The 14,334-nt window shown below is 55.7% G+C and overlaps 4 protein-coding genes across 4 annotated transcripts; 1 reads left to right on the top strand and 3 right to left on the bottom strand.

Annotated features, from left to right (window-relative positions):
* Positions 1–167: 167 nt before the first annotated feature.
* Positions 168–2,280, bottom strand: IE81DRAFT_367739 (hypothetical protein). The gene is made up of 4 exons (XM_025517104.1): positions 1,520–2,280; positions 1,276–1,438; positions 813–1,202; positions 168–734 (listed from the first exon to the last, which is right to left on the bottom strand). Exons 1-4 carry the CDS (start codon positions 1,791–1,793, stop codon positions 332–334), a joined length of 1,230 nt encoding a protein of 409 aa, XP_025368248.1. The 5' UTR covers positions 1,794–2,280; the 3' UTR covers positions 168–331.
* A 5,342-nt stretch (positions 2,281–7,622) lies between these two features.
* Positions 7,623–7,838, top strand: IE81DRAFT_292418 (hypothetical protein; the record flags this gene model as incomplete). The annotated part of the gene is made up of 1 exon (XM_025511959.1): positions 7,623–7,838. A coding segment is annotated over one exon (216 nt), but the record flags the coding sequence as incomplete, so codon positions are not given.
* Positions 7,839–9,962: 2,124 nt separating this feature from the next.
* On the bottom strand, positions 9,963–11,485 carry IE81DRAFT_324907 (hypothetical protein). The gene is made up of 2 exons (XM_025514364.1): positions 11,119–11,485; positions 9,963–11,015 (listed from the first exon to the last, which is right to left on the bottom strand). Coding segments are annotated over exons 1-2 (786 nt in total). The 5' UTR covers positions 11,121–11,485; the 3' UTR covers positions 9,963–10,231.
* Positions 11,486–11,668: 183 nt separating this feature from the next.
* Positions 11,669–13,471, bottom strand: IE81DRAFT_324905 (TFIIA-domain-containing protein). Its single transcript, XM_025514363.1, has 4 exons — positions 13,105–13,471; positions 12,902–13,003; positions 12,359–12,793; positions 11,669–12,274 (listed from the first exon to the last, which is right to left on the bottom strand). The coding sequence occupies exons 1-4, from the start codon at positions 13,120–13,122 to the stop codon at positions 12,167–12,169; spliced, it is 663 nt and encodes a 220-aa protein (XP_025368245.1). The 5' UTR covers positions 13,123–13,471; the 3' UTR covers positions 11,669–12,166.
* Positions 13,472–14,334: the final 863 nt, after the last annotated feature.

Genomic DNA, 14,334 nt, shown 5'->3' with positions numbered 1-14,334 from the left:
CGTCGAGAATTCGGGCCTGGTTCGTGCTCTTAGACGAGCACTCCATTTTCTGACGCTATATTTTACTCCAGACTCATGGCGAATGCCGTCAAGTCTTGCGGTCAGAGGCAAGGCTACATCACGCTGGGAAGGCTTCCTGGCTTTCTCGCTCGGCTCGAGTGTCCAAGATTTGTTATCAACATGTAATTGGCAATTATGATACAGCGTACAGAGATGATGGGGCGATTGCACGTCCCAGCAAGCGTCATGAAGAAGAGTCGGGAAAGCTAGGCAAGCTTTAGGATGGTTGCTCATGGAACTTCATAGCATCGCACGAGGCGCATTGTACAGCTCAAAGCTGCGTGCTCGATGAGGTGCCATGCGCTGCGGCAGGATGCCTGGGGAACGAGCTTTCGCTGAGATTGCTTTTGTTGAAGGTCTGTCCGTACTGCATCGTGCCGAGCAGAGACTTGTGCGAATGCTCCGAATTCTTGCGCAAGCTTGGTGCAGTGTCTCTGCTTTGCTGGAGCTCCAAGTCTTCCTGCCTCGTCTGGCTGGGAAGATCGAGTTCCTCCACCGGGTCCAACGTAGTCAGGACGTGCATGTCCGCTTCGTCGGCCTGAGGAGTGCGACCTGACCGAGATGAGCCAGGCGAAGTGCTCAGATTCTTTGTCTTGATGAATCTTGTCTGGGGATCAAAGCTGGAATGCTCGGGATGGTAGAGCATCGGCAGGAGCTGTGCAATCAAGATGTTGCTAGTGACGAGACAGGTGACGAATGAGCAAGGGACCGTGTGCAGCAATGCTTCAAGCGTCTGCGATGACCACACTCACACGGTGCAAATCCCATAGTGGACCGCATCCACCGAATTCAACGCGTCGAAATTCTTCTGGGCACTCGTGACAGCGAGTGCGATGCAGCTGCCAACAGGCAGAATGCAAGAAAGCACGGCAACGTGGAGAGCGTTCTTGAGCTTGCTCTGAATCGTCAAGAATCTGTGTCGATTTGCTCCGCCCACAGTGGACGCTTCGCCGACAACGCTGTAGTGGTTGAAGAGGAACGATCGCAGTCGATAGATGAGGATACCGGAGCCCCAAAGGTTGTCGAGAATTTGCAGGGCGAATTCTGCATACACTGGTCCGGGCACGTTTGCCAACTTAGCTTGAGCTTCTCTGTCGCCATGATGCGCACCGCGCTCTACTTCGGTGTACAAATTGATATACCTGACAGCGCGGACAGTAGCATGGGCTCGAGGTTAGGAGACTGAGACAGCGGGTCAGAAAGGTGTCTACTCACCATACAATCATAGCGAATCGAGCCAGCTTAATGGCGAGTGGCAGGCCAAATACGGCGGCCAAGGTTCGGAACGAGGTGCGCTTGAGAGGGTAGAAGATGAGGAGCCTCAGAGTCACGTTCAAATCCGCAAGCCAAGGGAGCAGAAAGTTGATGGCTCCAATGACTTTAAGGTGACGAAAGAGTAGCTCGGTGAGACTCGGAAGGGCTTGGTCGTCCAGTGAAATTCATGCGGATATCTACTCACCTACGTCAAACGCAAGAGGGATCGGTCTGTGATATACTGGTCCCCAATACATGTCTGGCCCATTGAGGAATGAAGCAACGAAGAGCAGGAGGGCGCAGAGAAGGGCGACCCAGTAGGTTGCCAGTTTGAAGTGTCTCCGCCTTGCCGACCACAAGAGCAAAGCGACCAGCGGGGCTGCCATGCCGCTGAAAGCGAAGTTGATGGTGATGACGGTCATCTGGCGTCCCACTTGGGCCGAATACGCCAGACCGGGGGGCGCATAGTTGGCCGACATGTTGTTTCAGACAATGGCGCGAGTGACTGGGCTGTTTCTGCGCTGGGAGGCGACTGGATGATGGGTTTATGGTGGAGAAGTGAGGAGGCGATTGACGATTAAGTCGGTGTATATGTTCACGAACCAACAGACTCGCAAGGACACGTAGCACATGGCAGAAGGAGGTCTGGCGTGAGCATTTGCACAAACCGCCTTGGTCCACCTTGCAAGCCTGAGGCGGTACAAGACTCGACTGTGACTCGCGTTGTCATTCTGACCTTCGCGACTGTGCACTTGTCAAGCTTCGCTTCGGCTCGTATAATGTGCTGCTTCTGCATGTGTTGAATCAGAATGAAGCGTGACTCAAATCGCAGTCCTAAGACAAGGAAAGAGGAGAGCTGGACTGCGTGTTTGAACTCAGCTGCACGCGACCTCATGGTGGTGGCGACTAGCGTCGCCCTAATCAGGATGTCACGACGAATCACAGGGCTTTATCGTCCCATGCCGGTGGAGGCATCATGCTGACGTTCAAGACCGCGCCTGAAGCAGACTCACACAGGCTATAAGTCATCGCGTGTGTCTGCGAAAACGTTTGCGTCCTTCTCCGCCGAACACCCAAATTTGGCCTTCTCAAACCTGCAGCGCGGCGTTCACGGCCCGCTAGGCTCCTTTTGCTCTCATGCGTTACGACATTCGTGATTATAAGCGCGCGATCCGCCGGCACGCCGGCGTTTGAGCTTGAGCCTCTGCAAATCGCCGATTCACTCAACGTGACTTTCACTAAAATAATACTTCACGCAACTCGCAGCTCTCCCGCTGTGTCAGCTGGCTCCTCTTACAGTACGCTCTCGCGCGCTCGTGTTGCCAGTGTGACTCGTCAAACTTGCAGCTGAAAGCCGAGCTTCAACGTCAATCGTAAGTCAAGAGCTACTTCTACTACAGTATGCTACACCGCTGTGACAAGTGCTTGCGCAGGATTGAACGAGTCGATCATCATCCGTGTTTGTGATTCAGGACGTACGATTGGCGATTCACGTGAATCAGTCTTCTGAAGGTCAATCAAGTATCACCAGCGTGCCGATCCCTCACCGAGTGACTCATATCCAGCGTCTCAATCCGCAACGCTGTCAGGACATTGACTCTATCCCTACGACGTATTTGACTGAGACCACGAGTGCTACTTTTGTCTTTCGCGTGACATGCTCGGGATGGGATGCAGTGCTGACCTGTTGCACACACTTTCTGCAAAAATTTGTGATCATTCGCCTTCGTATTGCTGTACGGAGAGGCTTGTTCTCCATACGTGGTCGCCAGCCAGCGCCCACTTTAGCGCTTTCCCTGATGACCCCGGACGACTCGGAAGGCGGAATCATTATGCTCGGGGCGTCCACACTATCGATGTACTTTTCCCCACGACGTGAAGCCTGTCCTAGATTCTCCCGATTCCCAGACGCGGCTTCCGACCGCCCGGCTTTGTGACATCGTTCAGACCAAGTGGACCCTTGCCCCGCGATGTACCTGTACCACAACCCACGTCGGTCTTGCAGCGCTGCAACTTGCCGGCGATATGTACGTACCGGGAGTCACGAGCACAAGTTGTCGTTGTTGACTGCCACCTCCGTCATCAATGATGATGGTGGGGATGATGATGGTTCGGATGCAGGCTGGGGCTCTGTCCCCGTCCCACACAGTCTGCCATCGCCAACCGGCAGGCTTCGGCGGCCGAGAAAGCAGACAGCAGGTCGGGCCAGTCGTCGATTCATCCTCGCCTTGGCCGCAACTTCGGCCGTGAGTCAGACAGAATTGGTGCAGGTGATCAAAGATCTATATTGGATCTTTTGCACAGGCGTGATTCTGACGCCGCTTCCGCTTGCTGTCCAAGATCATTCAAAGATCACGATTCGTATATATAGTTGCTTACAGATCGCTGATGGTATGATGGAACCACCGCTGACTTGTAACAGAGCAAAACAGCTCGGGCGGAAGAGTCGGATTGCCCGACCCATGTGAAATCGATCATATCTTGCGACGAATTGACGATCTGAGACAGCTTTAGAGCGCGATCGATCATGTTACGATGCCCTTCCGATGAACGTGTGCTCAAATTTGAATGCACGAAGCTTACATCCTTCCTTCTAGGTCTGCTTATAGGTTTGGAACTCCGATCCGACAGATGCGCCCTGAAGCAATACGGTCCGCTCCTTGACGGCATCCGATGATCAAGAACGAACGACAATCATCACACCGCCACGATGGATCACTGAATGTCAACACGCGTCCTTCTTTCAGGCTTTGACTGTCATGCTGGACGTGACCGGCAACCACGCAGCCCGGTCCCACCGTTGTCCTCTGCTCCACGATCGTCCCGATATGGCGTCTGCATTTTGCATGAGAGCAATTCAAGCGGACCGCCAGCGAGAGAACGGTAACAGAAGGCGGCTTGCATGCTTGGGCGGTTGAAAGAGAGCGGCTCCACTGGCTCGGGCACATCAGACTAGGGTCATTTTGATTCAAGCCCGCTATCTCTGCACATTGCGGTCTGGAGCGCATGCGGGAGCAGCAGCAGCGTTCACAGTGAAGGGCCATACAGTACAGGCACACTATCCGATTCGCGAGGTTGCAAAAAGCCACGCAACAAAAACGTGGGCTCTTGACTCCCAACGCGCGTCGCTGATACGAGGTGCAGTAGCGCTATGCAGATGTGCTGTTCGAATCTGGCAGGAAACAGCGGAATTTGTTTTCAGGCACTTGGACAGCCTCCTTTGGGCGGCTGGGCGCGGTAAAGATACGTTCACCAGCAGAGCGCTCATCTATAGCTGTTAGACGCACGACTGCTGGGAGTGATCACTCAAACTCAAGGACTGCATGTAACGAATGACTGCATGGCGAAGGACGCTCTGCTGATGTGGTGTAGTCGTGAGTGATTTGGGCACGGGAGCCGGACTTGCGCCGGAACTGGGCAGCACGGCGGGCGGGCCTTATTTCCCCGGAACTTGCCTAAGGAGCCTCGGCCATCGATTGCGTGTCCATCCATCCATGCCCGGCCTTCCCCGCAGGGGCAGGCAAAGATGCAGCCGCGTCCTGCATGGGGAAGCACAAGACGCCATCGCTCGCCATCTCTCGCGCGTGCGTGAAATCGAAATTTTGCAAGCACCCAAATGTCCAGAACCGGCACCCGGATAGGAATCTCTCCTGCGGTGCCGATCCTCCCATCTCACGTTGGTCATGTTTGTTCGCTCAGAAAGATCAGGTTGCTGTGAAGTCGCTCAACGAAGTGCCAGAGGAAGGTTGCAGGACTCTCGGAGTGCAATGCCAGCGGCCCGGTCTTTCGGCGTTTTCGTACGAGGCGCTGGAACTGTCCCATGGGAGAAGCATGTAAGCGCATTGCGGTATAAGATACGGGCGGCTGAGTTCGAACTTTTGATCGCAGGAAAGGGGGCTCATGCAAAAAGCCAGGATTCACATGTTTGAGAGCACCACTCTGAAGCGGGGTAGAACACCCCGCACGCTCGTGAAGCCCCCTGAGAGAGCGGCTGAGTGGTCTCAAATTTGTGAAAGTTTGCGCTTGGAAAACGCGAGACCACTCGCAATGGGCGATGTTCCGAGCGTGATTCGTGAGGGCGCGCTCATCAGGTCAGCTCCGCGCCCCGCGGCCGCTTCGTCCCTGCAGTGTAGCAAGCTCAGCCATGGCAAGCCGTCTGTCTTGCCGCGTCACCAGCGTGTGCGACTCATTTTCCGCAGTAGGCGCGATTGGTGATTCAGTGATTGCCTTGCTTTTCACAACCCGTGATTCACGATTTCAGCGGTCTCGCATTCCCACCCCCGCAATCAAAGGAGCTTGGCAATCATTGATCCCATCTCACGCCTTCTTTGATGCATCTGCAACTTCCCCAAGCATTGTTCACACCACACCAACCATCATCAGCAGCGTCCATCGCCGTCGCCGCGATTCCATTATACGGGCACCCGCTTTCGCAGCGGCACAGTGGCACACGCACGACTCATCGAGCATCCGAAGGACGTGTGGCCATCATATCTTTCATTGCCAGCCGGAGCAGCAACCACGCTTTGCGCCTTTCGATCCAGAACCTGACATCGAAGTTTGCTCAATCCTCTATACAGGCCCAAGCCTTCGACACCAGCCACTGGAGGTCATCGCTCGCCTTGCAAACACTAGAGTTCACCGTCAGAGTCGGTTCACACAAGACTGGTGAGTATCGCAGCTGCAGGGATTGGCAAAGAGACTGTCATCGACTTCTCCAGGAATCGAGCCAGGCCGACGTTGGCTGCTCTCGTCAAGAGCGGTCTGGGTATAAAGCTGGGCTTGTCGTTTCTGATGAGGCGAAGATCGGCGCAGTGAACTCGACGATCATGATAATCCTGGTGTCTGCCCCGCAAACCATCACTCCTACACAGGCATGGTGCTTTGCGGATGGCAGGCACTTGCATGGCGAGTTCACCGAAGGGCCAGAAATAGTAGCATTGCAGGGAGATCGTGTGGGGTTAAGCAGCATGGCATGATGAACCATAAGTCTGGGGAATCTTCGCTCCGCCACGGCAATCTTCCGGTAATCTCTTCTGCGCGAATGGGCAGAAAGTGATTGCGTCTTGCGATCGCAGGTCACACGCGTACGCAAAAGCCTCGCGCTTCAGTTGCAAGGGCGCGCTGATCTTTCGCACGCACAGCACCGGCGTCTCACGCACGGCGCCCTCAGCGTTCGAGACAGCTATGCCATGATCTGGCTGGCGGCCAACGCTTCCGCGGAAACATCCACAGCGCAAGTCTGGGATAGAAAGCACCGCGGAGGGTGTGTATAGCAGCATTGCAACGATCGAGCCTTGTAAGAGATCTGAAATTGCTTGGGGTGCGTGGATGACACAGCAGCACTCAGCATCGCAGCAAAGCTATGCTGGCTCCTGCTGCTGCTGTTTCGCACGCCATGGCTGCATACAGGTCCGCTTGTCCACACCCGGCGGGGGGCGGCGGGGGGCGCGCCTGCAGCTTGGGCGCGTGTGGCTTGCCCAGCAGGTGCGCTGCGCGCGCGCATGGGTCGACTCAGAGTTCGATCGAGCGCGCGCGCTCTCGCGACCGAGGTCCGCGCCGAAAATCTCCGCGGCCAGCTGGCCTGTCTCGAACGTCGGTCGGTCGAGGTGCTGCTGTCTCAATCGAGATCAGAGCTCACAGCAGGCTGCAACGGCTGATGATGAGGGAGCAGCAGGGAAGGGGCACGGACCGAGCCTCTTCTTGATCGCATCTCGTGGTGAGATGACGAGGTACAGCGAACGAATCTCCCCATGCATTTATGCATAGAGCGAGCACCTTCGCGTATCGTTGCGTGCCACAGTGGTACCCCACCTGCAAAATTTTGACCCCCGCCGCTGCTGCTGCTGCTGCTGCTGCTGCTGCTGCGTGTCCGGCCCGTCTCAAACGCCGGGGGAATGTGCGATCGCAGTGCAGTGCACTGGCATCACACGCAGCACCGCACCGAAATCACTCCAAAGCGTTCGACGAATTGGCGATGCAGCCTACAGTGTCTTCCACTTGCGATGACGAGCTCCGTACTGGATTTTTGACAGTCTTTGGACGTCTTGCTGACTCGCTCTGTCCCTGCCTTCCTTTCATCTTTCCCCCACTGCTACCTTGTCCGCCGCCTCGCATCGCCATCCAACATCATGCAATCTCGACCACCTTCCAGCTTCGCGGAGTACTTTTCTGTGTCGCCGTCTGCGTTTGTGGACCACCAAAACGTGCACGCCGCGCCTTGTGTACAAAGCGACCCGCAAGAGCCGGCAGTAGCAGCAGCGGCGCATTCAGCCATGATGGCCCAACAACAGCAGCAAGCGTCACAAATGGCAGCTGCGTCTGCAAGCAGCTTCAACGTTGACAAGTCTCAGATTCCACGACCTTACAAGTGCCCCCTTTGCTCCCGCGCATTCTACCGCCTCGAGCATCAGACGCGCCACATTCGCACTCATACAGGCGAGAAACCGCACCAGTGCACGCATCCTGGGTGTGAGAAGCGCTTCAGTCGCAGCGATGAGCTTACCAGGCATGTTCGGATACACGCGAACCCTAATCACAAGAAGGATGATGCTGCGAAAGCATCAATGGCCAAGAAAGGCTCTAGCGGCGCACAGCAGAAAACCAGGTGGCAAGTTGGCGATGAAGATGGCGACAGCGATTCAGATGATGAGGACAAATCTGGCTACTCGAGGCAGCCTGAACAGCGCACAGAGCAGATATCTGCGTTAGCAGATCTAGCTACGGACGAGCTCGCCCATCTGCAGCGCGCTGAGAGATATGGGCGCGACCAAAGTGGTGCAGCTCACGGTGCTCCAGGCATGCTGCACAGCGATCCTCGCTTCGGTCCTCACGTCGCTACATATGCTCATTCACCATACCCTGGTGGCCCCATTGCTCCTACCCCTCCCGGTTGCGAGCATGACGAGTGCCATGGAAAATACAATGCGCGCGTCGCAGCCTCATTGCAGCCTCTCCACCACCATGCTAGTGGTCTTTCTCATCCAAGATTCGGACCGCAGGGTCCCTACTCCGGACGAGTCCAGATGCAACAGCCCCATTACTTCTCCGCTTCGGCGACGAGCAGCATGCCAAGCAGTCGTGAGCACTCGCCCAGATTTTCCCCTGGCGAGAGCTTGATGAGCGACGACTACCAATCTGATGGAGAGCACGATGCGCTGAAGGGACGAGGAGGAGCAAGAGCGCATGCATCCGCGGTCGGCTTATCGGAATGGACACCGTCTAGCAGTCCCGTGCTCGGCCCTCTTCGGAACATGAGCCTCTTCGGGCACCAGACTGTGCCAAACAGTCCTTTCCCATCCAGACCAGGCTCGCCTAATCGCATTGGCGCGCCTGTACACTCGCCAGGCAATGATCGTGGCTCCCACAACCACTCACCCCCGCATCTATTCCACGCCGGTCCCTCGCACACGGCTCAGAGTGGTCATCACGGAGGTCACAGACATCGGAGCCACCCATATGGACCGCCGCAGGCTGACTCCCACCTGAGTCTCTCGCGCTCTCACCACCACTTGTCATCACTCGGGAGCGCAAGGAATGCGGGCGCACTGGCTTCGTTCGGTTCGGGTCATCACATTCCACCCACGACTTCTGGAGAACGCAGCACTGCGATTGCTGTGGATGCACGCCATGGTGACACGAAGCGCGAATCTGCTTCAACGCCTGGTTCCGCGTCTACGAGTCCCACGAATCGGTACGACTTTGGACATGTGGCCCATCCGCTTTCACGCCAGCACAGTACGGCTTCCCGGCGAGAACGCTCCTCAGCGCTTGGTAGCCTCAGCGCTTACCAGCTCACCCCTCTTTCAAGTGCTTCAAATGAGGCAGCTGGACGACGATCTCGCGTGGAGGACATCTTGAATGGGGCGTCTGGTTCTTTGAGCGCTGGGAACTCACGCGTCTCCTTGCCCAGCCTTGCGGCTGACGCATCGTCCCGGACGTTGCCATCGCCCTTTGCGGCGAGCAGCTCCTCCAGTCCTCATCTGCCCAACCTGCACAATGTCGGCCAAAGCACAAATCATCAGCATCAGCATCATGCTCTGCATGGATTTAGGCCCTACGACAATCCACACGAGCACGCTGGCAGAGGCAACAAGCATCGAAGCAACAGCAAAAGCGCGCCTGCCAGCGCTGCCAACTCTCCCCCTGGCTCGCCACGAGCTTTGCATCGACCGCCGGTTCAGCCTCACTCGGCCAGTACCGGTGTAGCATCTTCGTCTGCCTCTCACTCGCGTCAAAGCTCATATGGTTTTCATGGCTCGGCAGAGTCAAGCCCTTCGAGCACATTCTCTGTGGTGACGCCTTCGCATCACGAAGCCGCGCACCAGCCGAATCATACCCACCGAAGCGCAAACAAGGGTTTCTTCAGCATGACGCCTATACACCCGGCCACCACACCGACGGATCTGGAACGCAAGTTGCCATCACTTGGTCACGCTCTCGCTAGCAGGGAGACCAGCCCCTCGAACATCTTGCTGCCACCACCCATGTCTGTGCGATCCCTCGTCAGTGACACGTCCCCACGAATCGCGACCGCATCGGCTCCTGATGCCGAGATGGCGCCAGTCGCCTGAGTCACAAGAGGCCTGGCCTAGCCCGAAGGATTTCCGAAATGTGGTTCTTCTCGTCACCATTTTTCTCCGCTGTCGATGACTCCCCTCTGTAAGCCACCCCTCTAGATTTGTTGCTACAGTCCATGTTCAAGATTCACCGCATAGAAATCTCACTGTCTGAATTGCTTTGACTGAAGGCACCGTGAATTGTGATCAGCACCAGAGGCTTTGCGCGAGTGACAACAGTAAGAATGGAGGGGCACGGCGGTAAGGCTCTTGCTGATACATGACACTAGCGCTGCCTGCATGGGCAATCGTTATGAGTGATTGCGGTTCAGAGATGCCCATGACTGAGATGCCAGCGCCTACTTGATGGCTGAAGCGTCTCCCCTCAACGAGAGGTAGGCCTGATCGACACCAGGTCCAAAAGTCTTGATGAGCTTGTAAATCTCCACGCTGTGATACCTCAAGCCAGACTTTGGATCCGTGTACGGTGCTGGCAGTCCCGTAATGTCGCACATTTTCTTCCTTGGCCTGAGAGAAGGAGGAGCTTCTACGCTAAAGTAGCTCGGCAATTCTCTCCTCCTGGCCAATTTTGCCTCGGCTCTCGCCTGTGCTGCTATAGCTTCGTGATCCACCACCTCTTCCACTTTCGCAACCACTTCCGCACCGCCTTTGCTCGTCTCTCCCAGCGTCTCGTTGCCCACCGATTTGGCCATGGAGACATCACCCCCTTGCTCGTCCTCGGCACCTTCGCCCTCGGCCACATCTGGCGTACCTTCCATCTCCGAAGCCCTCTGAAGCAACTTGGCATCCCTCTCCCTCTTCCTTTTCGCAGCAGCCCCACCCAGCATCTTGATCTTGCCATCCTTTCCCACGATCCGAACAGGTTGCACCTCTTCCTTTGCCGCACCTGCCGATGTGCCAGAAGCACCCTTCTTGTTCGTTCCGGGAGCAATGCCCAACAACAGATCCCTCTCTGCTGCCAATATCTGTTTGAGATTCTTATTCCGAGCTCGCGCCCGAGCCGAGACGTTCTTGAATGGTCGTGGCGTCTCGGCGTAATTGTGAGTCTCTATCACTTCGCTAGCGTCTAGCCCTTCAGAGGGTGATTGTCGAGCTGAGCTCGGCCCTGCGCTCATCTTGGCCCTGAAAGAGAGAGAAGGGGGAGTGAGGGGTGGGCATGTCGGTCATCGCTGGACGCTCTAGTGATCCAAAGGTACTCGCATTCGCCAGTCTAGCCGACACTCACATGCTGCGGGCGGAGTGTATAAGCGAGAGAGTCTTTCGTTTGGCCTTCAAGATGCCTGGTGGATGTAGCTGGAAGATAACGAGGTGGATCGGGATGTGAGGACCGAACGAGGGTTGATGTGCGCAATGAGATCGTTGATGGAGCGGGTCGTGCGGATGTGGTCAAGAGAAGTCAAAATGCGAGGACGATCGATGCTAATCAGGGGGGCGACGAGGACCCACCCGATCGCGCGACTCGTGATTCAGCACGTCTGCGCCTGCTGTGGAGGAGGCAGGTACATGCTGTGCTGCTGTATACGTGCGCATACATCTGCGCGCCTCCCTCACCGCGAGGTCACCATCATCGCGCTGCTGAATCAAGAATTGTGAAATCAAGAGTGTAGTGACGATTCAAGAGTCGCGAGTCGTGGAAGGGCCCCAGATGTACGCTGCACGGCGAGAGCAGACGGGTCCGGCCCAACTGTAAGTCATAAGCGACATCGTTCATAAATGTGATTATTTCGTACACCAGGTCCAGTCATTCGAAGCACGGCTCGAGCATGAACAGCCTTGAGAGGAAGAACAGCATCAGATTTGAATTGTGAAGGTCCGGATGGGGGACGTCGTCGCACGCTGAGTGTGCCAACTCATCCCATCGACATCACGGAATCGCAGAAGTAGAGCGAAGCAAGGCCTGCGCGACGAATTCGTGGGACTTAGATGAAATGCTAGTGGTACAGTATGCGACATGGGATCTGATATGGGCCTGTAAGGATGTTGGCAATGTGATATTGCGTGCGGTCTTCACATGGACTTAAGGTGAAGCGATTGGTCGAATTGTGGTCTTTGTTTTGTTTGGCTTAAGCTTTTGGCCGCGAGGAGAGATGATCGGCTGCGTAACCGCGAGGAGGCCGACACGATTCTTGTCATGATTCAGGGAGATCGCGTCCTTCACTTGTGCTGGAAGGGAACTCAGCCGCTTCAATCCGGATGTTGGACCAAGGCCTTATGAAGCATGTCAAAGGATGTGCGCGGAAAGCGAAGGGCTGACAGGCTTGAATGCGAGGTGATTACCATTCAAAGTCAGAGTTGAGCTTGGAGAAGACGTAGTCTCGACCATCTATGTTGGCGATGCCATCCTTGAGGACGCACTTCCACTTGTTCTTGACACGCTGAACCTATTCGCAAGACGGAGTTTGGCATAGAGTCAGCAGGCAGGCGCTGCGAGGTCAGCGTCTACAAAAGGCATCCAAGGCGCTCACCTTGTCGTACAGGCACAGGATCATGTCTTCACCTTCGATCTCGCCTACATCCTTTTCTTCGTCATCGCTGTCATCGAGATCGCTGTTGATCTCGTCAGTCTGGGCAGCTCTCTTGCGCTTCTCCCCCGCTTTCTCCTTGCCATTACCATTGATGGAACCATCGTCGTGACCGTCGCCAAAATCTCGTTTGGCCTTGCCGTCTTCGGTCTTGTGCATCTTTCGCGAGTCGCTACTCGAAGCCTGACCATTGTCCTCGGACTTCATATCGGGGTGTTGAGACGAATGGCCAGAGGCTGGAGGGTTCTTGACATTAGGCTTCACTTCCTTGTCCTTGTCCGCCTTGCCGCCTTTCTTGCTCCCGCCTTTGCCCGCCGATGACGACGGAGCACCATCGAATTCAGCAACTCCAGTCGCGAGAATTTTGGCTTCCCAGCTCTGAAATCACATGAGGTGCAGCGGTATGATCCGACAGTGCGACGGTGCAACGATGCGACGGTGACTCAGCGTGACTACATAGAGTCGCTCGCTGAATAAAGCACTTACGCGCTGAAGCTCCTCCAACACTTCCTTCTCCACGCCGACGTCCTCAAAGTCTTGGCGCACGTTTGCGATCACATCATCGATGATCTGCCGATACGTAGCAGACTTGAAAGTGATGTTCGGATGGTGAACGCAAATGGGGTTGTCAACAAAGAACAGGGCAGGCAGACTCTCACTAGGCAAATAGCCTCCGCATGTATGCTCACCACAGCTCTGTTGCTCATGGCTGATCGATCAGGCCCTCGAGATCGAAAAGCGTGGCAGAGCCTAGTTGTAGGCAACCGCGCCAGTCACGCAGGGTGAGCGCCGCTCGAAGCGCACTGCTGCTTGCAAATCAGTACTGGGGCGGCGCGTCTGGTTCTACGACCTAGAGAAGCATCGATTGAAGGCCCAAATAGAATGACTCCGAAGACAAAGTCGTCTTACTGACTATGACTTTGCGAAAGAGAACGTTCGACCGCTGCCCGCGTGGAGTGACACAAAGACTTGATCTCGAGGCTGGCTGAGAATAGACTTTGTTCGGTGCAAGCAGGGCGAGAGTGGCGGAGAGATGATGGAGCTGAGGCAAGGCGCGCTCTCACGCTTATATACGCTGACCTTATGCACCCCTATTTATGCGATGGCGTAAGCGCCACGTGAGAAGAAGCTGCGCTTGTTTGCTCAGGTGAATGTTCTAGAGAATCGATAAAGGCGAACTGCCACTCATCACTGTCGCGCCCATGCAGCCGCGAGAACGCAAGACCCTCCATTCAAGATTTAAAACTCAAGACTCAGGGCTATTCTTGATTCAGATTGCGTGACTCCTTTTTGTGAGACCGTGGCAGCAATCGATCCACACCTTACACACGTGACATTGACACACGACTGTGCCTTCACACAGAGAAGAGCCTTTTTCAGGTCAGATTCTTGATTCAGGCAGGCATGTCGACCCATCTCACACGAGGGCGCGAATAAGTGACCGTCTAGTCAAGGGTAATTCCGTGACCAGAAGGCCACACACACAGCGGTCGAGTGCGGCAAGGACGGTTGAGCACAGCGCGCGCTAGACCTGGCCCGCCCGCCGCGTGCTGCTTCCAAACAGCTTGTTAATTCACGATTGTAGGTGCGATAGCCATCCATCCGCGCGTCATAACGGTCAACCTGCATGCCCACGCCAGGGGCTCCCGCTTCTCTCTCACACAAGTGTACAGTCGGCACACAGCACAAGCGAACCCTAGTCTTCACTCTCATCAATTGACAGGCAAAGACATGCACTGTGACTGAAGAAATCTGGGGCAGCATCAAGACGGATCCTACGCTATGTGGCGATACTGGTAGCAAGCCCAAACATGGCATATGCCGACGGTACCGGCGGCTCGAGAGTTGGCGGCGTCGAGGGCGTGCACAGCACAAGGACTTCGACAGGCGACCCCGTCATTCGCGGTGGATGCACGCTC

This window comes from Ceraceosorus guamensis (genome assembly GCF_003144195.1).
Source record: "Ceraceosorus guamensis strain MCA 4658 unplaced genomic scaffold IE81scaffold_49, whole genome shotgun sequence".
In the NCBI taxonomy this organism is placed as follows: domain Eukaryota; kingdom Fungi; phylum Basidiomycota; class Exobasidiomycetes; order Ceraceosorales; family Ceraceosoraceae; genus Ceraceosorus; species Ceraceosorus guamensis.
Note: the sequence above shows the minus strand (reverse complement) of the source record. Positions and strands in the feature narration are given on the sequence as shown.